At 62.5% G+C, this 20,048-nt stretch overlaps 1 protein-coding gene across 1 annotated transcript; it reads left to right on the forward strand.

Moving 5' to 3' along the window:
• Window positions 1-873: 873 nt before the first annotated feature.
• On the forward strand, window positions 874-20,007 carry ASAP3 (ArfGAP with SH3 domain, ankyrin repeat and PH domain 3). Its single transcript, XM_056333216.1, has 26 exons — window positions 874-1,099; window positions 5,077-5,149; window positions 5,560-5,705; window positions 7,413-7,487; window positions 7,800-7,849; window positions 8,092-8,218; window positions 10,438-10,523; window positions 11,337-11,412; window positions 11,546-11,632; window positions 11,928-12,037; window positions 12,952-13,021; window positions 13,755-13,842; window positions 14,245-14,293; window positions 14,391-14,578; window positions 14,701-14,834; window positions 15,245-15,339; window positions 15,648-15,828; window positions 16,148-16,233; window positions 16,370-16,485; window positions 16,571-16,638; window positions 16,780-16,887; window positions 17,011-17,254; window positions 17,350-17,638; window positions 18,151-18,295; window positions 18,498-18,620; window positions 18,896-20,007. The coding sequence occupies exons 1-26, from the start codon at window positions 977-979 to the stop codon at window positions 18,968-18,970; spliced, it is 3,012 nt and encodes a 1,003-aa protein (XP_056189191.1). The 5' UTR covers window positions 874-976; the 3' UTR covers window positions 18,971-20,007.
• The last annotated feature ends 41 nt before the right edge of the window (window positions 20,008-20,048 follow it).

The following is a 20,048-nucleotide window of genomic DNA, read 5'->3' on the forward strand; positions in this document are numbered from 1 at the left end:
CTACCCTGCGTGGGGGGTGCGGGGTGTGAGGGGCAACAGCGAGGGGCATGGGGGGGGTCTGCAAAGCAACTTTGCCCCCGTGTCATCCCCTCTCGTGGCAACCCAGCCCCACAGAGCACAGCTGAGGCTTTGTGTCCCCTTCTTTCCCATTTGCCATCAGCCTCAGCCCCATGGTGGGACGCACTCAGCGTGTGCCCGGCCCCCCTACCTGCCTGGGGGTGTCTGGGCTTCCTCACCCTCCGGGATAAGCAAATAATCAGGGAACGGGACACCAAAATCCAGCTCCTCGGGCGTGTGAGGGCTGGGACGAGGCAAGGGGATGGGTGGCCGCTGAGGTGCCCTCAGGTGGGACACTGAGCCCCCTGTGAAGAGCCGAGGGCTCCAGGAATCGCTGCCAGCCCGGAGATGGATTGTCCCCTCTGCGTCCGAGGAAGGGCAGGGTGGGGGTGGCCCCCAGTTAAACCAGTCCTCTGGGGGGCCTGGGTGTAATCCCAAGCTCTCCCAGCGCTGCTGGTGTCCCCAAGCTGGGCGTCGGGTGAGCCCTGGCTGTGGCTGCCCCTGCTCCCCTCGGCTCCCACCGTGCCGGGACGGCATGGCAGTGCCACCCACCGCTGGGTGCTCGCCCCCCGGCCCGGGGGGTGCTGGGGTGCCGGGGTGAGGCCGGGGGTGCGGAGCCAGCCAGACCCCGCGGGTTTCCCCTTCTCCGGGGACCCGGCTCCCCGCAAGCTCCCGGAGTGGGGGACACCGGCGGGGCGAAGTGGGGGTCGGGGGGTCGGGGCGGGCACCGGGGCGCTTCGCCTTTAACGGGCGGCCGGGCGGGGCCGCCCACGTGACGGCGGCGGGGAGGGCGGGAGCGGGGGGGGCGGGCTCGGCGGCGCGGCCGGTGCGGGGCATGGGGCGCTGAGCCGGGCTGCGGCACCCGGGGGGTCCCGGCGCGCTCCCGCTGCGCTCCCGGCGCGCCCCCGCCGCCCGCACCATGCCCGAGCAGCTCAGCGTGGCCGAGTTCCTGGCCGTGACCGGCGAGGACCTCAGCTCCCCGGCCGCCGCCTTCGCCTCCAAGATGCAGAAGTGCCGGGGGGCGGTGGGGGCTCTGGAGGAGGTGAGCGGGGCCGGGGGGGGGTCGGGCTGCGCTCCCCGCCTGGGAACACCCCCCGCACCCCCCGCTGCGGCAGCCCTGGCACCCATAGGTGCTGATGCAGCACCCGCTGCCCGCCCCGGGGGGCCATCCTTTCCCTAGGCTCCTATTTATTGCCCCCCCCCCCCCCCCCCTTCGCCCCCAGAGCCCGGTGCTGGCGGTCACCCAAAGCGGCTGCTGTGGGACCCTCGGGCCAGGGTGGCTGGTTGCATGTTCCGAGAAGCCCCAGCAGGCACTTTTTGGGGGACAAGGTTTGTCAATAATGGCCAAAATTCGCTTTTAAAACCTCCTTTAAAGTTTTTCCTTCAGCTCCAGGTGCCCCCCGGGGACAGGGCATTCCCCCCCGGGGCCAGGACATCACCCCAGCGCCAGGGCATCCCCCGGGGCCAAGCAGGGCACCAGCCCCACGGCTCCAGCACCTTTCTATGCTGGAGCCAGCCCTGATGTGGTGCAGTGTCCTTGGGGGTCCCCCCTGCCATTAAATCCAGGGAGCATTTTTAACCTCCCCCCAAACTCCCCAGCAGCATTTGCGGGAAGGGCGGAGGTGGCAGGGTGCCTTCGTCCCCTTTCTCCCGCCCGGAATAAAGGCGGTTTCCAGCTGGTCCTGTGACTTTCACCAACTCCACTTAGGGAAGGAATGGCTTTGAAGGACTGCCAGGGCTGGCGGGGAGCGCGGGGCCCCAGGTGTCGGGGCTGCCGGGGTCCCCGGGGGCAGTGAGATGGGTGTCCCCAGGCTGGAAATCTGGGGACGCACCATGGAGCATCCCCGTCCCCGCCAGCACGTGCTGGCTGCTGCCATGGATCTTCCTCTCCTCTCAGCCGGGAAGGGGGGTAGCTCCAGCCAGGAGGAAGCAGCAGGAATTTCGTTTGGCTGCTCAGAGAGGCTGCGGTTAAGGGGGACGGGGATGGGGGGAGAGGCGTCCCCCAGGAATGGTGGGGGTCTCTGCAGGGTTTGCTTAGTAAAGCTCCAGCAAGTGGGGCTGAGAGCTGGGAGTCGTGACTACCATTGTGCGTGCCATGAGGGGCAGGGGGCTGAGCCCCCCTGTCCCACCGGAGGCTGCAGGGAACCCCTCGGGGGGCTGAGCTGCTGCCAGACCTTCGGCATCCCCATGCTCCAGTCTGAGGGGAAGGGGGAAATCCAAGCCCCAGCCCCCTGCCACCCTCCGAGCCCTGATGGGGTGACAAACAGCTCGGGGGGGGTGGGGCTGGGGAGGGGGCGAGACTGTGATCAAACCGAGCCTTGGTCTTCCCCGTCACCACCCCAGGTCCCGGCCGGTAGCTTGGTGAGCAGGAGGGAGTGAGGGTTTCCTGGTCTTGCTGCAGCAGCTGCTGGTGGGAGGGGGTGGCCGCGTCCCACCAGGTCCCCAAGACAGGGACGTCAGGTCCCCAAGACAGCGTCAAGGCACGGCTGTACACGCTCATCTAGGAGCCAGTCCCAAATCGGGGGGACGGGAGCAATGTGGGTGAGGGCCAGCAGCTGCTCCTCCATGGAGGCAGCATACTGGCATTGGTCGGAGCTGCTCCGTGCCTCAGTTTCTCTCCTGGCATTAAAGAGGGCTGTCCCCTCTCAGGGGGTTTGTGTGACTTTGGGGTCCTTAGGGCTGCTGCGAAGGCAGAGCCCAAGGTCTCCAGAGTGGGCTGGAAGGTCAGATCCAGCCCTTGGTGGTTGGGGCTGGGTGCGTGTCCCATGGGACTGGGCACTTCCAGGCTGGGCCAGGGTGAGATGGCAGAGGCTGCCGGCATGTTCGGTGGCAGAGCTGGCGGCTGGGCTCCCAGCTCACCCTGTCACCGTGTAAATACACCACATCCCTGCCACGTGCTGCCCTTTGCACCCAGGGCAGCACCGCATCCTGCTCCTGGCCTGGCAATGCTGGCACCCCGGCCCCTGGCACCCGTGGCGGCTCCTTCGCCGGGCAGCACGAGCCTGGGGCGGGGGGGGGGAGGCAGAAGAATGGCCCCTATTGAGCATCCTGCTGGGGCCGGGTGGGGGGTGGCGGTGGCTGCTCGGGGTCCCCAGGCTGCGTGCCTGGGTGGCTGCAGCGCAGGTGTGGATCTGTCCCTTCCTCCATCCCCACGAGGATCCCTTGTGCTCCTGTCCCTGCTGTGCCAATGTCCTTGGTTTCCCCTCCTCATCCCTGGAGCCTTCCCGGGAGCCCTCATCCCTGAGCTGGTGTGGGAGGCGTTGGTGCTGTGGGGGGCTCCAGGCGTTGCTGCTCCCTGCTCTGGAGGGCTGTCCCCGTGCAGCCAAGGCCGCTGTCCCCAGCAGTCAGCGCCATGCACTGGGGATGCCAGTGATGCCCGCAGCCACGGCAGCACCATGCAGTGATTTCCTCTGCATTTACCACCCCAGTGCCTGGCTCTGCCTGCTCTGTCCCTACTGGTCAACTCATGGACCCTTCCCGAGAGACCCCGTGTCCTTTCCCAGATCGTCCCTGGTCCCTGCTCTGCAGCAGCCCAGTGTTCAGCATCCTGCAGCTGTGAGCTGGCACCAGGGTGAGCTGCCCCATGCGAGACACTTGGAGCAGCTTTGTCCCCATTGCATGGTGGTGTGTTCAGTGCATCTCATGCTGCCTCAGTTTCCCCTTCCTGGGGCTACACCAGGTTTCCCAGCCTGGCTTCCAGCCTTGGCTTCCCCTCCCAAGGCAGGGGATGCCTCTATAGCTCCTGAGAGCCTAGCGTGCCTGGATTTGGTGCAGAGAGGGGACATGGGAGGGCTTTGGGGCACCCCAACATCTTCCCTATTGTAGATGTGTTGCAAGACCCCTCTGGGTGGGGGGTTTGGCTCCTGCCTCATCCCCGGTCCCCTCCCAGCTGGCTCATCCTGGCTAAAGCTCATCCACAGCAGCCCTTCCAACGAGGAGGGCCTCGGAGAGCGGCGCCGAAGCCAGGCTGACCCCGCTGTCAGGAAATCGGCCTTGACATCAGCCTGAAAACCTTCGGCAAGAGCTCGAGCAAGAGAGAGAGCGTCTTTATTGTAATTCCTCCGCGGTTTCATCCCTCGCCCTTCTTGCTGTTCACGCCCTCTAAATATTTCCAGCCTGTTATCATGCCTCTGGTACCTGCAGCCAAGCCGCCCTTAACCCTTTCATGATCGCTGGGGCCAGCGTGTGTTCGGCTATGATGCTCGGCAGGCTGGCGTTGGGTTGGGGTTGGGTTTGCCCTGATGCTCAGTGAGGGCAAATGGGGGCTGCCAGGGTGGGGGGGATGGAGCGAGGGTGGAGGGACCGAGGATGGGAAGTGCTCTAAGTGAGCGTAGGATGTGGCTGGCTGGAGCTGCAGGGAGGTCTGTGGTGCTGGGGGCCATGGCCAAGACCCTGCATGATCTGGGTGTGTGCGTGGAAAGCTGCATCCCCGGTTGCAGGATTTATGTGATTTAGGTCCCTGTCAGGCACTGGTGGAAGGTGGGTCCCATTTTTGGCTCTGCTGGGAACCCCTGCAGGGAGCCGGGCACCCTTGCAGGTCTCTCCCACCGCACTTGGCCCTGAGCTGTGGGGACGTGTGGTGGGTACAGGCTGGTGTATCTGTGCTATGTGATGCTTCAGCCCCTCCTTCCTTGAAACAGCCCCTGCAAGAGCCAGGGAGGCATTTTCCATAGTTGCTGGGAGCTGCCAGGATCCAAAGAGACGCTGAGCGTGCTGGCTGAGCCTCTCGCCCCCTGCTACCGTCTTGCTCGAACCCGCTTCTCTGGGGGCAGCCAGAGCCCTGCCTGGCAGCCAAAGCCACAGGGACCACAGGCCTGGCAGGGGACAGGCTGGATGCTGCAGCTCCGCATCCCCGGGATGCCTCCAGCTCCTCTCCCAGCCCTGGGAGCTTGGCCGCTGCCCTGCACATCTGCATGGCAGAGCAGCAGCCTTTCCGAGGGCCAGCTGGGCTGGGGGGAGCAGCAGCCGCGCTTGGCAGGGCTAATGAGCTCCGTTTGTTTTCTTTCTTCGCTTTCATAGAGCCTGGATGGGGACCAAGCCGTACTCCAGAGGATCAGGAAATATGTGAAAGCCATTCACATCTCCGGGCTCAGTGAGTTGTGCTTTGAGAGATGATGGGCATCCCTGGACCACCGGGCTGGTGGGGTCTGTGATGGTCCCATCCTCCACCAATGCTGGCCACATCTGTCCGTAGGGTGATGCAGCTGGACAGTGGGCTGGCCATGAGTGCTGGCCAGTCTCAGGGGACATGGGTACCCTCAGCCAGCCAGTCTGGCAACACGATTAAGTGCCGAAAACTCTTAAAAAGATGTAAAACGGGAAACTGAGAACCTTAGGGAGGTTGTTTAGGGCACACTGCTGCTGTCCTGCAGCAGGATCAACCCAGCTCGGCTACAGAGCTGTGGAGAGATGGGTGTTGGTGGGACCTCATGATGTGACCATCTCTGGGGACAGGGTGCTGCAGGGCCACCCCATGTCCCTCACCAGTGTCTCCCCGCGCAGCCCATGTGGAGAATGAGGAGCAGTACAGCGAAGCCCTGGAGAACTTTGGCAACAACCACCTCTCCCAGAACAACCACGAGCTCTCCACCGGCTTCCTCAACCTGGCCGTCTTCACCCGCGAGGTCACCGCGCTCTTCAAGAACCTGGTGAGCTGCCCTGCATCCTCCTGGCATGCTGCTGAGATCGGGGGGGGGGGAGGCTCTAACCACTGGGGGGGCGATTGTGGGGTTCACAGCGTTTCCTGTGCAACCTCAGCCTGCTCTCTGCATCTGGTTATTGCCAGGCTGGGGAAAATCTCCAGGATCCTTCTGGATTTCGAAAAAACACCCAGCGCAGCCCCCCTCCTCCCACTTTTGTTGCTCATGGTGGAGGGCAGCTATCCCCAGCTCCCATCCTGGGCTCAGGGACATGTTCCCGGACCATCTGATACCCCTGCTGCTGGATTTACAGCTCACTCCCAGCTCTGCCGGGGACGCCAGCGCTGGGATTCAAGGGGTGGTTGGGGCTCCTATTTTCTTCTTTCCTTTTCTTTCTTGCTATTTTTTTCTCACATCAATTGCATCTCTGATCTTGCTTGCCAAGAAGTAAATCAAAGCCACGCCGAGCTGCGCAGCGGGGCCTTGGGGAGCAGGCAGGCAGGGGCGGCTGCGAGCCTAGCCGGCAGCGTCTTCCCGACCACGGGAATGGCTCCGGTGGAGAAGTCGGTTCCCGGGGGAAGCTGGGTCCATGCAAGCCCCACGGCAAAGCCCTGGGGGAGGTCCTGTGCCACTGGCCCCCTCTCCGGTCCCTTTTCTATCCCCACTGCCAAGGAGTGTTTTTGGCCCCTGGCTCTGCTTAAGGAGATTTATTTCTGCTGCCCTTCCCCCAGCGCGAATTTCAGATTTTGGCATCTTCCTCTCCCAGTTACCCCAGTCTGGGCCTCCCCGCTCCTCCCCTTCCCCAGCCTGGCCGGACCCCCAAGCTCTGGTGGGGCTCAGTGGAACTGTGCTGGAGGAGTCGGACCGGTTCCCAGTGCTGGCCCCCCACCTCCTGCCCCACGTGCTGCTGGCGTGGGAACAGCCACTGCTGCTGCCCTGTTCCCCCTGCTCTCCCCACAGTGGGGTTACATGCCAGGACCCTCGACCAGATCCAAAAAGCCAGGTTTCCCTTCTCAGAGTCCCCCCAGATCTGTTGGAAGGGGGGTGCCCTGTCCCGCCTTATTCAGGGCTGGTCCCGTGCCCTGGAGCTGGGATTCTCCTGGGTGCTGCTGGGGACCAAAACCCTTGGGAACCTTCAAAAGAAATCTGGGTGCAGCAGGGAGGTCCCATGTGGGTGCTGGAGCTGCTCTGGCAGCACTGAACTGGGGTGCTGCCCCACGGAGGGATGCCAGGACTGGAGTGGGCACCTGCATCCCTGCCGCAGACCCCTGCGTGGCACTGGTGAGGATGGTGGGGGCCACACTGGTGTCCCCAGACCCTGGGAAAGTGGGACATTTTGGGAAGCTCCTTTGACATCGGCGGAGGGGGGGCTTTTTGCATCACGGGTCTGTGGAGGGGCGGGTGGCATCGCCGGGTGCTGTGCCATGGGGGGACGGGGACAGGGTGTCGGTGGGGGGAACAGCGCTGGTTTTGGCAGCCGCGGTGCTGATGCGGTTTGTGGGAAGGGCCCCTCGTCAGACATCTTGCAGCCAGCTCTGACAAGCCCCAGCCTGCCCCATGCCTGGATCCAGCCCTGCTTCCAGCCTCTTTAACCCTTCACGGGGCAGCAGTGGAGCTTGGGGGAGGTCCCTGGCACCAGGAATCATCCAGGGCTCCGACCTGACGTGCCCTGAGGTGAGGACCCCCATAGGGTAACCCCATCTTTACCCTCTGCAGGTGCAGAACCTGAATAACATCGTCTCCTTCCCCCTGGACAGCCTGCTGAAGGGGCAGCTGAAGGACGGCCGCCTGGTGAGTCCCCTCCAGCACTGTCCCCAAGGCTGCAGGTCACCCCTTTGGGGACATACTGCAGCGAGACCCCCGTCGCAGGTTCAGCTGGTGCCTGTGGCCAGGAGAAGGAAGGAGCAAGTACCCAGGGCTGGAAGGCAGCAGGGAGGGTTGGGAGTGACGGCAGCAAGGGGTGAAGCCGTGGTGGGGACATCCCTTGTCCCCAGGGAGCAGGGCAGGGTGCAGTGACGCAGAGCAAAGCCCTCTGCTGCTTCAGTGCCACCGTGTCTTCTGCCTTCCCTAACGGCTGCCACCCCCTCTCTGCTTTTGCCACAGGACTCCAAGAAGCAGATTGAAAAGGCCTGGAAGGATTATGAGACCAAAGTGTAAGGAACCCTCGGCCTCCAGCAAAATCCGCCTAATCCCCCTCTGCACAAAGGTGTTTTGTCCCGGGGCTACAGCCGGGCACTGATGGATGCCAGTTGGCCACTGGGAGGGCTCTGCTCCAGCCTTTCCCAGCTAGAGGGGCTGGAGATGTTTCTCCTCATCCCATCCCCACTGTAGCCCCCCACATGGGGCACCCCTCGGGGCAGGGCTGTCCCCGACCTGCCGCCATCCTGTCCTGCAGGGGGAAGATGGAGAAGGAGAAGGAGCGAGCCCGCTTGGCTGGGGTCATCCAGGCCGAGCCGTCCGCGGCAGAGGTGGCCGAGGACATGCAGAAGGAGCGGCGGCTCTTCCAGCTCCACATGTGCGAGGTAGGGGCTGTGCTGGGGTGGGATGGGGGCGGTTTGGCCCCAGGGGGACACAGGGAACCGCTCTGCTCAAAGCTGCAATGGGACGTCAGAGCCTGTCCGTGTCCCTGCCACCAAAGCAGCCCCATGTGTGTGCTAGGGAGGATGCTCAGCTGTCCCCATCGTGTCCCTGCATGGTCCCAGCTCGGGTTTCCCCACCCTGTCCGCAGCCTGGGTTGCTGCAGGATGCGGCTGTGAGTGGCACTCGTGGGTTCCCCTGCAGCAAGGCACCCAGGGGTTCCACCTGCATCGTCCCGGCCCTGCCCCTACCCCTCTGCAAAGCCAGAGGCTGGCATCTGGGGCAAAAAGGAAGCTTTTTGGGTAACAACCCTGAGCGTAGATTTGGGCTTTTGCCCCATTCTCAAAACTGCTTGAAGAAACTCTTGGTTTTGTTAGGGGGGCTCACAAGTGGCCCCAGATCTCTGAGGGTCACAGGGGTCCGTGCTCAGGAGGTAAGACAGGAATAGGTGAAGGATGGAGACCCAACGTCAGATCCCCCCAGTGAGATAGGACCCAGGTGCCCTGGCTCCAGACACCCCAGCAGCCCCGTAAGTGTCTTGAGAGTGACACAGAGTCAGGGATGAGTCCCCCGTGGGTTGTCCCAGGGGTGTCCCACATCCCCGGGGGCCAAGCAGCAGCATTGGAGCCCGGTGCAGCCCCCTCCCCCCCGCCCCCCGGCAAAGGGCTGGGGATGTGGGGAGGAGGCTGCGCGCGCCGCAGTGGGGCCAGGGAGCTGGGACCCGGCCAGATGAGTCACTCCCTTGAATAGCACCACTGTGAAATAAATAACAGCACATGGAAATGGGGGAGCTGCAGCCCGGCCGGGGAGGGGCCGCTGCCGGCAACCCTGCACAGGGTGGCTGCGTGCGAGCGGGCACACGTGTGCGTGTGTGCTGGCGTGCACGAGAGCTGCTGGCATGCGCGAGAGCTGCTACTTTCCCAGGGAGCCTGCGTGGGGGTGGGGGGGCAGCTCTTCTAGGGGGCTGGCCAGGGCTGGGCGGGATGTGTTGCATGTAGATTTAGAGGTAGAGATATTTGGTGCTTCCTGGGGTGGGGGTGCGATCCCATTTCACCCCAGGGGTGATGCGTGGGGTGGTTGCATCTCCCCACCATGGGCCATCTCACACCCCCAGGGGCTGTGGGATGGATGGATAAAGCTGGACTTGGACCCAGGCGGTGCTGGGAGCATCCCTTTGCTCATGGGTCTCAGCCAGCGCTGGCCGGGACCCTTCCCTGTCACCGTCAGCCCTGGGTGTGGGTGGCAGGGCAGGGGAGTCCCACTGGAGCTGGGCACATGTGGCCTTTTCCAGCCAGGACTTTGTTCAGGGGGTGCAGTTGGTGCTGGGCACCCTGGGGCTCCAGGTTGAATCCTACGCTGGCTTTGCACCTCCAGCTTGCACGGAGCAGTTAACAACCCTCCTCAGCCTGGGTGACCCCTCGCTGGGGTGCCCAGAGTGCCGGGACACTGGGAAGCTCCATCCCACCGTGGTGCTTCCCCACCATGGAAAGCCTCTGGAGCTCAGGGCTGCCTTCTCCTTCGTCGCCTCCCGCTCAAAACCATCCCCCAGCAGCTGCGCCAGGCTGGAGAGGAGCTTGCGGGGGGAGAATCTCGTCCTCCCTGTATTTTGCTCAGGGCGAGCAAGGCTCTGGGTCTTTTCTGCCTGCAGCTGATGGATGGGTTTGATGCATAAAGCTGAAATTCCCCATCCCACGGGACACCTCCGTGAGGACTGCAGACCTCCGGGGCTGATGTGCCACAGGTGCTTGCTGCTTGAAATCTGATTTTTTGGGAGCAAAGGGGTCATGTCTTAAAAAACATTGGGGCTATTTTTTGGGGTTTTTTTTCTTTGCGAGCTGCCTTAGATTTTGGTTATTTATTAACTCCAGAAGTAATGAGCAGCGGGAGAAGCATGCTTGGCTGGAAACCCCGGGGGCCTGCCTCAGTCCTTGAACTTTTCAGGGCTTGGAAGACTTCCAGAGCCAGGTTTTCTGAGGGTGGTCCCCAGTGAGCTGCCTTCAAATCCAACACTGTGACTCGACTTCTTGAAACCCAGCCAGTTTTAACCCTCCTCCCCATGCCGGGAAGGGAGGCAGGGGCCAGGCAGGCTCTTGTTCTTTCCTCCAGGATATTTTCAGCCAGTCCTCATCTCTGTCACCTAACCAGGTGTCTTCTCCTCCTCCAGTACCTGCTGAAAGCCAGTGAGTCTCAGATGAAGCAGGGACCAGATTTCCTGCAGAGCCTCATCAAGTTTTTCCATGCTCAACACAAGTAGGTGCCACCCAGGTCAAGGTGGTTCATCCCCAGGGTCAGCCATCACCCCGGGAGGTCCCCTGGGGATCTGGGGGAACCTTCTCCCATCCCAGCTCCATGAAGCTGTTGGTGAAGATGCTGGGCAGAGCCAAGCTCTGTGGTTGTATCTGGGGAGTTGAAACGTGCTTTGTTGGCTTGAGGAGCTTTAAACGTGTCTATGGGGGCTGGGGGTTGGCTCGGGATATATCCGATGATTTGGTTTCTGGATAGATTTCCAGGGATGAGTTCAGCTGAGTGGCTCTGCCGTTAGCCGTGGGGCTTGTAACGAGGGTGTTTGGAGCAAGGATTCACATCCCCTCATCTTTCCTGCTGCTCCGTGAGGCTGGAGTAGCAGCGTGTGGGTGTCATGTCATCTTCTCCAGCCTCTGAGTGGGGAAACTGAGGCAGGGAGGGGACAGTCGCGTTGGCTAAGAGCGTGCCCTCGACTGGGGCTGTGACCCAGAGACCCCCAGAGCCTGGCCCCCAGCAGGGCTGGTCCCAGTGAGATGAGCTTGGATTAAACAAGAGGCCAATCCTGCATCCCAGACACCCCAAATGTTTGGGGGATCCAGGTCCCATGTGCCGGGCTTGGCCTTTGGTGGGATCTTTCCAGGTCCCAGTAGCAAGGGAACCACAAAGCAAGAGCATCTTCCCAGGGCGGGGGTGGGGGGAGTTGCTGTGGTCTCCTCCCACATTTTCTCTAAAAAAACTCTTTTTTTTTTTTTCCTTTCTTTTTTTTCCCCTCCTCCATTCTCCCCATCTGCATCTTAATCACATTAAATAAATGCCCAGTTTCTTCCAAGACGGCTGGAAGGCTGCCCAGAACCTCTACCCCTTCATTGAGAAGCTTGCTGTATCCCTCCACGCGGTAAGTACCCCCCCCCCCCCGCCTGCCATCCAACACCGCTTGGGACGTGTCCCCTGAGATGCCACCCCCCGTGCCAGCCCCTGAGAACGCCCGCATTCAGCACAGCAGTGAGGGCAGCTGCCTCCCTTTCCAGCTTCACCAAGCGCAAGAGGAGGAGGTGAAGCAGCTCACGCAGACCCGCGATTCCCTCCGCAGCATCCTGCAGCTGGAAAGCAAGGAGGTGAGACCCCAGGGTGGGCAGGGAAGGAAGGCTGGGAAGGTGCTGGGTGCTGAGGAGGGGTGAGTGGCCTGGGGTTACCTTGGGGATGGGGAGCAGCAGGGAAAGGGGGAGCTGGAGACCAAAGGAGACATCCATGGAGCAGAGTAGGAAACCTGGGAGATGCTCAGAGGCTGGGAGGGGACAGGGGTTTCTGACACTTCACCCACATAAGGACGAGGTCACTTGGGGGCAGCAGCCACCTCTGAACCTCTCACTTTGCTTTTTAAATGCTATTTTCCCCCCCTGGTGAGCTCAGGAAAACCTGAGCAGGAAGAACTCTGGCAGCGGCTACAGCATCCACCAGCACCAAGGGAACAAGCAGTACGGGACGGAGAAGTCAGGATTTCTGTACAAGAAGAGCGATGGGTGAGGATGAGTGATGTTTACCCAGAGAGGTCTTGGCTCCATCCTGGTGTCGCTGTGGGCTGTAGGAGCACCACACTCGCAGAAGGCCCCGGAGCTGGAACACCCTGAGATGGAACTGTTGGGATGAGGGTTTGGTCACTGTTAGGTCTTTGGGTGCAGTTGGTCCCATCTGGTCTTAAGCATCCGTCAGCCCTTGGAGAATGGGATTTTTCCCCAGGCTGGAGGCGACCTGAGAGCTTGTAGTCAAGGGTTGGTGGGTCTCCAACTGCAGCTGGGGAAGGAGGAGGTCTGGAGGTGCTGCAGGAGACCTTCTCCCATGATGGTTTGGTGTCATCGGCCCATTTCTTATATGAAGGTCCCCAGGTGGCTCTGACGCCCAGCGTGCTTCTTCCATGACGCTCTCCTGGGCGGCTGGCTGGGCACAGTGACTGGTGCTGTGTGGGTGTAGTGTCCTTGGATGTGGGTCTCCAGGAGCAGCCACCCAGTGCCAGGTTCACTGTGAAGAGCTGGGAGCTGTGCAGCTGAGGAAGAAATTCCTTATTTCTTGGGCATGGAGGGAGAAAGGATCCTGGTGGGATCACCTAGGGTGAAAAATGAAATGCTCAGAGCCCCAAAGAGGATGTCTTCACCTTCTCAGTGGACCTCTGAGTGATGGGCACCAGATTTTGAGTGGGTGGCTATGTGCTTTGCTGAACTGGGGCTACCAGATCTGTGATGCTTTTGGCCGGCGCGGCCTGTGGCCAGCCCACTCAGTGGGACATTTTGTGCTCTGTGAGTTACAGGAAGCACAATGCCACGTCCAGAAAGCCACCAGGGCTCTGCCGAGGGCTGCTGTGGGTGATTTGGGAGGTCAACGGATGTGAGTGATCAGGGCTGTGCAACGCATCCTCACTCCTCCTCTTCCTCCTTCTCAGAATCCGCAAAGTGTGGCAGAAGAGGAAGTGTGGTGTGAAGTACGGCTGTCTGACCATCTCCCACAGCACGGTGAGGAGCAGTGGGGGGCTGCAGCCCTGACCCTTCAATGCACCCTTTGAGCCTGGGTAGCTGTTGGATTTTAGGTTTAGCTTTGCCTAAACTGGTTGCAAATCCGCTTGGCTTAAAATTTAGTACGAGCTGGGACTGGATGTACTAAATGGGGTCCCTTATAGAATCACAGAAGGGTTTGGGTTGGAAGGGACCTTAAGGACCATCTAGTTCAGCCCCCTGCCCTGGGCAGGGACACCTCCTGCTAGACCAGGTTGCTCCCAGCCCCATCCAACCTTGGGCACTGCCAGGGATGGGGCACCCAAAGCTGCTCGGGGCAGCCTGCCAGTGTCTCACCTCTCTCACAGGGAAGAATTTCTTCCTAATATCACATCTAAATCCGCCCTCTTACAGTTGGGAGGGGATGGTGGGTTTGGCTGGGGCAGCGAGACGGGCATTGAGGCTCCAGACAAGACTGAAGGGGCTGGGGTGGGTTGTGTGGGGTGAGTGCTTCCCCCTGGCGGTGGAGGCTGCAAACTGCAGCAGGAACAGAGGACATGGCTCAGAGACGTCTCCCAGCTCTGTTCTCCTGCAGGGGGTCGGGGAGGGTCCGACTCGCCTGGTTATCCCAAGAGGGACCATCTGGAGATGGTGGTTGTCCCACCGGAGTGCCACCGGGGGCACGCACTGGATGATGCCCCACATCCCACCCCTTCCTGGTCCTTCAACCTGCCTCCATCCTCGCACCCTGCAGATAAACCGTCCCCCTGTCAAGCTGAACCTCCTCACCTGCCAAGTGCGGCCCCACTCGGAGGAGAAGAAATGCTTCGACCTGGTGACGCGTGAGTGCCTGGGGTGGGATGCCATGGCTGGGGTGGGTGTGTTTGACCCGGAGGCGTCGGAGCTGCAGGTGGGAATTCCCTTTTTGGAGGAGAGCATTCTGAGCGGTTCTCCCAGCGGCCACTGGCCCCTCGCCAGCCCTGCCGTGGCACTTGGGCACCCTTTGCCCTTTTAATCCAGCCCTGGCTGCTGTTATGGAGGAAGGACCAACCTCCCCAAGGAGATCTAGTAAGCTCAAGGCAAAAAGAGGTTGTGACAGGGCTCAGGTGATGGAGCAGTGGCATGCAATGATTTAATTTTAGATTAAAGCAGCCCTTTTGGAGTAGTTTCAGCTCCTTCCTGCTCTGCTGGGCATCCCCAAATCTCCTCCTCTCACCTTCTCCCCCCTCTCTCCATCCCTGCAGACAACAGGACGTATCACTTCCAAGCAGAGGATGAGCAGGAGTGCATTGTGTAAGTGCCACGGCCCATCTCCACTCCTTGTGGTGCCGGATCCTCCTCTGCCTTCCCCATCCTCCTCCTCCTCCTGACGGGGTTTTCTCCTGCCCAGGTGGGTCTCGGTGCTGCAGAACAGCAAGGATGAAGCCCTGAGCAACGCCTTCAAGGGGGAGCCCAACAGCGGTGGGGCAGCAGCAGGCAGCGGGGCAGACGGTGGTGTGCAGGAGCTCACCAAGCTGGTCATCAGCGAGGTGAAGAACATGCCAGGAAACAAGCAGTGTTGTGACTGCGGGGCCCCGGGTAGGTCAGAGCTTGGTGTGTCCTGTCCTCCCTGCTGGGTGTGGGTTGGGTACCCGGGGTGGGTTTGCAGCATCCCGGGGGGCTGGGTGGTGATGCTGAGCCCCCCGCCATTTCCCCTGCAGACCCCACATGGCTCTCCACCAACCTGGGCATCCTGACATGCATTGAGTGCTCTGGTATCCATCGGGAGCTGGGTGTGCATTACTCCCGCATCCAGTCCCTCACCCTGGATGTCCTCAGCACCTCTGAGCTGCTGGTAAGCTGCGCCCCGAGCCCGGAGATCTTGTGGCCACCAGGAATCACCCTCTGTGGCTCCCAAACCTTCTGGGATGCAGAGTTCATTTCTCCTTCATCCCATTGGTGTTCAGTTTGCTCCAGTGCTTGCAAACCTGCCCCAGTTTCCCCAGTGGCAGTTTGCAGCCTCTAGCACAGTGGCCTGGGCAAAGTGGTGGTGGTGGTGGTGGTGGGGCTCTGCAAAGCCACTTGCTCCCTTTTAAAGCAAATGTTCCCTGCCATGAAAGAGCATCATCCTGGGGGAGATGCTGCTCTGAGGTCTTGGGTGGATCCAGTGGATTCCTTCCCTCTGCCCCTGGGATTGGGGAGCTGGCTGGGGCAGGGCGCACGTGGCCAGGAGGGCTCATCTCCCCCGTCCCTCTCTCACTGCAGCTGGCTGTCAGCGTCGGGAACACGCGCTTTAACGAGATCATGGAGGCCATGCTGCCCGTGCAGGACTGCCCCAAGCCCTCGGCCAGCAGCGATATGTGAGTCAGCCACTGGCCAGGGGGCTTGGGGTGGGCTGGGGGAAGGAGGAGTGCACGGTGCGTGGTCTATCCTTGTCCCTGTGCTGCTGCCCATCAGCTCTGAGACAGCCCTGGGATGAGAGGGGTGGGGGCCCTGGTGTCATCACCTGGGTTTTGGTGGGGTTCTGCACCTCTTTTGGTGGTTTGCCCCTGGTCCCCATGCTTCAGGAGGAGACAGGAGCCCAGGGTGCCTCTGGCTGCGGTGGGGATGGAGTGGGGGGCTGGTCTCTGTGCCCACCTGAGCCAATGCCGTGCCACCCTTCCCCCAGGGCTGCCCGCAAGGAGTACATCGTGGCCAAGTACATGGAGCGACGCTACGTGCAGAAAAGTGGCCATGACGACCCCCACCGCCTCTGGGAAGCCATTCGTGCCCGTGACCTGCTGGCCCTGCTCCAGGCCTTTGCCGAGGGGCATGATCTGGCCAAGCCCCTGGCCAGCCCCGAGGGCCAGGTGAGCCCCACGCAACCGCCGTGGCCATCCTGCTCCCCCCACCTGGCAGCAGGAATGGATTTTCCCCCTCTGGGTGCCCATGCTCAGGGTTTTCCCGGCCTTTGGGTGGAGCTGTGCCCTTGGGAAGATGAGCATCCTCGGGTCCAGCTCTGCTCTCCCCTCCATCCTGTGGGAGATGAGCATCCTCGGGTCCAGCTCTGCTCTCCCCTCCATCCTGTGGGAGATGAGCATCCTCGGGTCCAGCTCTGCTCTCCCCTCCATCCTGTGGGAGATGAGCATCCTCGGGTCCAGCTCTGCTCTCCTCTCCATCTCATGGCAGGACCAGGGTGAGCTGGCACTGCACATGGCCGTGCGCCACGCCGACAGATCATCCCTTCCTCTGGTGGACTTCATCATCCAAAACGGGTGCGTCCCCAGGCACTGGCAGTGTACCCTGCCTGCTCCCCTGCCCGCTCCTCTGCAGGAGGATTGTGCAGGAGCACAAGGGACTGATGCTTGTGTGCTCTTGAGCTTTGAATGTCTTGCCGGTGGCCCTGCGCAGGGGGATGCTGGACCGGGTGACACAGGACGGGAACACGGCATTGCACTACAGTGTGCTCTACAACCAGCCCAACTGCCTCAAGCTGCTCCTGAAGAGCAAAGCTGCCTTTGCCACGGGTATGGGGCTGGGGGCTGGGGCTCTGTGGTGGGAGCAGGATGGCAAGGCTGTAAACAGGATCTTGTCCTCTCATCCCTCGGGCAGTGAATGCAGCAGGCGAGACAGCTTTGGACGTGGCGAGGAGGCTCAAGCACACCGAGTGTGAAGAGCTGGTAGGTGGGACAGAGGGATGGAGATGCTCAGGCTGGGGAGAGGGGACTGAAGTGCTGGGGGAGGGCTGGCACAGAGGTGAGGGGCTGCCAGGACCTCCCCGCTCTGTGCTGAGACCCTCCCTGATCTGCCCTGTCCGGCAGCTGGAGCAGGCGCAGGCAGGGAAGCTCTCCCTGCAGATCCACGTTGACTATGACTGGGAGCCCCCCCAGGAGTTCCCCTACGACAGCGAGGACGAGCTGGAAGAGAAGGTACCCGTGGGGTGGTGGCAGGGGGTCCCCACATCCCCAGTGAGGGGGCTGGGGTGTGCAGACCCTGGCAGGGGGGGGCCTGGTGGCAGCAGGGCAGCCCTGGAGCCAGGTGTCTGTCCCCAGGTGAGCCCCCTCCAGCGCTCCTTCAAGGGCACGTCGCTGCTGGCCGCCAGCCCCCCGCCCGCCTGCCCCCAGACCCGCTGGAGCTGCATGGGGATGGACATCACCAACAAGACCTACGAGAGCATCCTGGTACCCTCACGCCCCGCGCCCCGCCGAGCCCACAGCGAGGAGATCCCCCCACCGCTGCCCCTCAAAAACCCCACGCGGGGTGGCTCCCGCCCCAAACCCAGCCACAGCCCCACCGGTGAGTCCGGGGGGGTGTGTGTGTCACACGGTGGGGCTGTCCCTTCGCCTGGACACCAGGTTTATTGTCCCCGTTGTGTGTCACCCCTGCTAAAGAGCGCCCTGAGCTTCCTCGTCAGGCATCGGAGCCGCACTTCCCTGGGTCAGCGGAGGCTCTGGTGCTGCGCAGCCTCCCCTCTGCCGGCAGCGTGGGCACCCTGGATGGCCCCCCCGGCCCCCCAGCCCCCAGCCCCCGCAGTCCCACCGAGAGCCGGCGGGCAGCGTACTGGGAGACCCGCTCGGAGACGGACGGCAGCGGCACGCGGCGGGGGCCGGAGCTGAGCCCCCCACCCGGGCAGCCACCACCAGGCAGCACAGCCCCTGACATCCCCCCCGTCAAGTTTGGGTAAGGACGTGCCTCCCCCTCCCAGCTTGGGGGTGCACTGGGTGTTGGGGGGGGGGGTGTGTGTGTCATTGCATGGTGCTAGTGCATCGGCTTCAACCCCTGCCAGCCCCCTCCCCAGGCATGGGGAACCCCAAATTGTCCCTGGGCGGCATGGAGCAAGGGGGTCCCCACCCTGACCTGGAGTCCCCAGGGGACTTGATGCTGGCCCTGGGATGCAGGAAGGGATGAGGGCAGCCGTGGGGTGCTGGGTTGTCCCTGGAGAAGGTACCAGATTATCCGGGGGTGACACCAAGACCCTGTAAGTTACCACATACATTTTTTTCTCTCTTTTTGGAAGTTGTGGTGGGATGGGTTCATTTGAGGGTGCTGGGACCCTTCTCCATCAGCATCCAAGGGGCTGTGGGTGGTCCCTTGGGAGAGCCCTGAGCCCATTAAGACCTTGCAGGAAAGGGGATGGGGAGGGGAAGGCACCAGCAGAGAGGGGGTGACACTGTCCCCGTTGTTCCGGGCAGCTCGGAGAGCACCCGCTCGTACCGGCGCATCAGCGGCATGGTGGGCAAAGCAGGGTCAGCTGTGTCCCCCCAGAGCCCTGGTGGCCCCGAGGACCCCGCTCCGAGCAAGGTGCCCCCTGTGCCCATGCCCAGGAGATTTGCTCCAGTAAGTGCCATGACTCGGGGGGGATGTCTCAGAGGGACTGCAATGCCGGGGGGGTCACCCTCTGCATCCCTCTGCATCTCTCTGCATCCCAGCTCCCCATACCCTGGGGTGGCAGATGGAGGGGTCAGGGTGTCGCATCCCTGCACCCCCCTTAGGGGTGGCCTCAGGGGGGTCTGTCCGCCCCTTGCCCATTCCTTTGCAGGCCAAGGGGAGGCAGAAGCGGGTGAAGGCGGTGGCTGACTGCAAAGGGGACAAAGCGCGGGAGCTGACCTTCTCCAAGGGCGAGGTGATCGTGGTGACGCGGGAGGAGGATGAGCAGAGCTGGGTGAGTGTCAGCATCGCACGGACAGATGCTGGGGTCCCAGTCCTTGTCCCTCCACCCCCTAGTTCTCTTCTGGAGGAGGCTGAGTGTTCAGGGGGGGCATGAATGGGTGCCCCCTGCCCCATCTGTGCATGGAGGAGAGCTGGGAGGGCTCCTGCTAACGTGTCGCTGCAGCTTTGCCTCCAAATCCCCCTGGGAATTGGGGTGGTAGCCCCAAAGCTGCTCCCCTGCCTGAGATGGGACTCCCATCCCCCTGACCCCCCTCTCTGCACCTCCAGGTCGGCTTCATCGAGGGTGACGGCTCCCGCACCGGAGTCTTCCCAGCCAGCTTCGTCCACCTCTTGCAAGACTGACTGGGTGGCGGTGGCCCCGTTTATCCCTGTCCCCCTGGCCGGGACCCGAGGCAGCTCCCCGCCGGCTGGTGAGGGCTCGGGCGCAGCCCCAGCTGGGGGGGCTGGCAGGGCTGGGCCACGAGGGACACGTGCCTGGGACCCTGGTGTGGGACCATCCAGCCCAGCTGGACACTGCCCTCCAAGGGGGCTCGGAGCCCCCCCACTTGAGAAGACCATCCGTGGACGGCAGCTGCAGGGAGCTGAAGGGCTGGCGCCTGCCCGGTGGGGAGGGCAGAGAACAGACGTGCTCGCTGCACTAGTGGGCTGAGTTTCTGTGCTGGCCCCTGGTGCCCCCTGCTCCCGCGGCTCTCCCGTCCCTCCCGTGGGCTCTCCTGCCCTTCCCATGGGCTCTGCCCATCCCTGGGGCTTTCTTCTCCCCTGTCTGCAAGGACTTGGGGCGGGGGGAGCTGCATTCGGGACCCCCTACCCTCCTCTGCTGGGGAGCTCTGGGCCCCCCTCCCCAGCCTGGGGGGGGAGCAGGGCTGGGGAGGGGCCGTGCACCCCCCGGCCGCCTTCCCTACCCGACTGTGAAGCTTTTGGGATGGGCAGGGAGTAGAAAAGGGCTTTTATTGACCTTTCTGGGGAAGGGGGGGGGCGGGGTGGCTGGAGGGTCTCTGCACCCCACCTCCAGGCTCTGGGAGCTGCCTGGGCTGGTGGGGCTTGGGGGTACTGCAAAGCTTCCCCAAAACTGGTAGTGTTGCCTGTTTTTTGGGGGGGGGGGGTGTCAGGTGCCACTGCAGAGCCTGCCCATGGCCCTCGCCTGGGGTGGGTGCTGGATCACCGCCCCAGCTCTGGGGGTCTCTTCAAGGGGATTTTGCAGCTTTTTCTGGGACCAATGTCCCCCTCATGCTGGTGTCCCTCGGGAGCCACCTGCCTCCATATCCCTCCAATTTACCTTCTCCCCCTTCTCGTTTGTGTGTCAAATGTTTCATCTCAGAAATTGGTCTCCCCCCCTCCCCAATATTTTCTGTCTCTGGTTTCTAATAAAGCCGTCGTTTTTGTAAGGGCTTGGGTGCCTGTGGGGGGGGGCACAGTCCCT

Source organism: Falco biarmicus, chromosome 3 (genome assembly GCF_023638135.1).
Source record: "Falco biarmicus isolate bFalBia1 chromosome 3, bFalBia1.pri, whole genome shotgun sequence".
NCBI classification, from domain to species: Eukaryota; Metazoa; Chordata; class Aves; order Falconiformes; family Falconidae; genus Falco; species Falco biarmicus.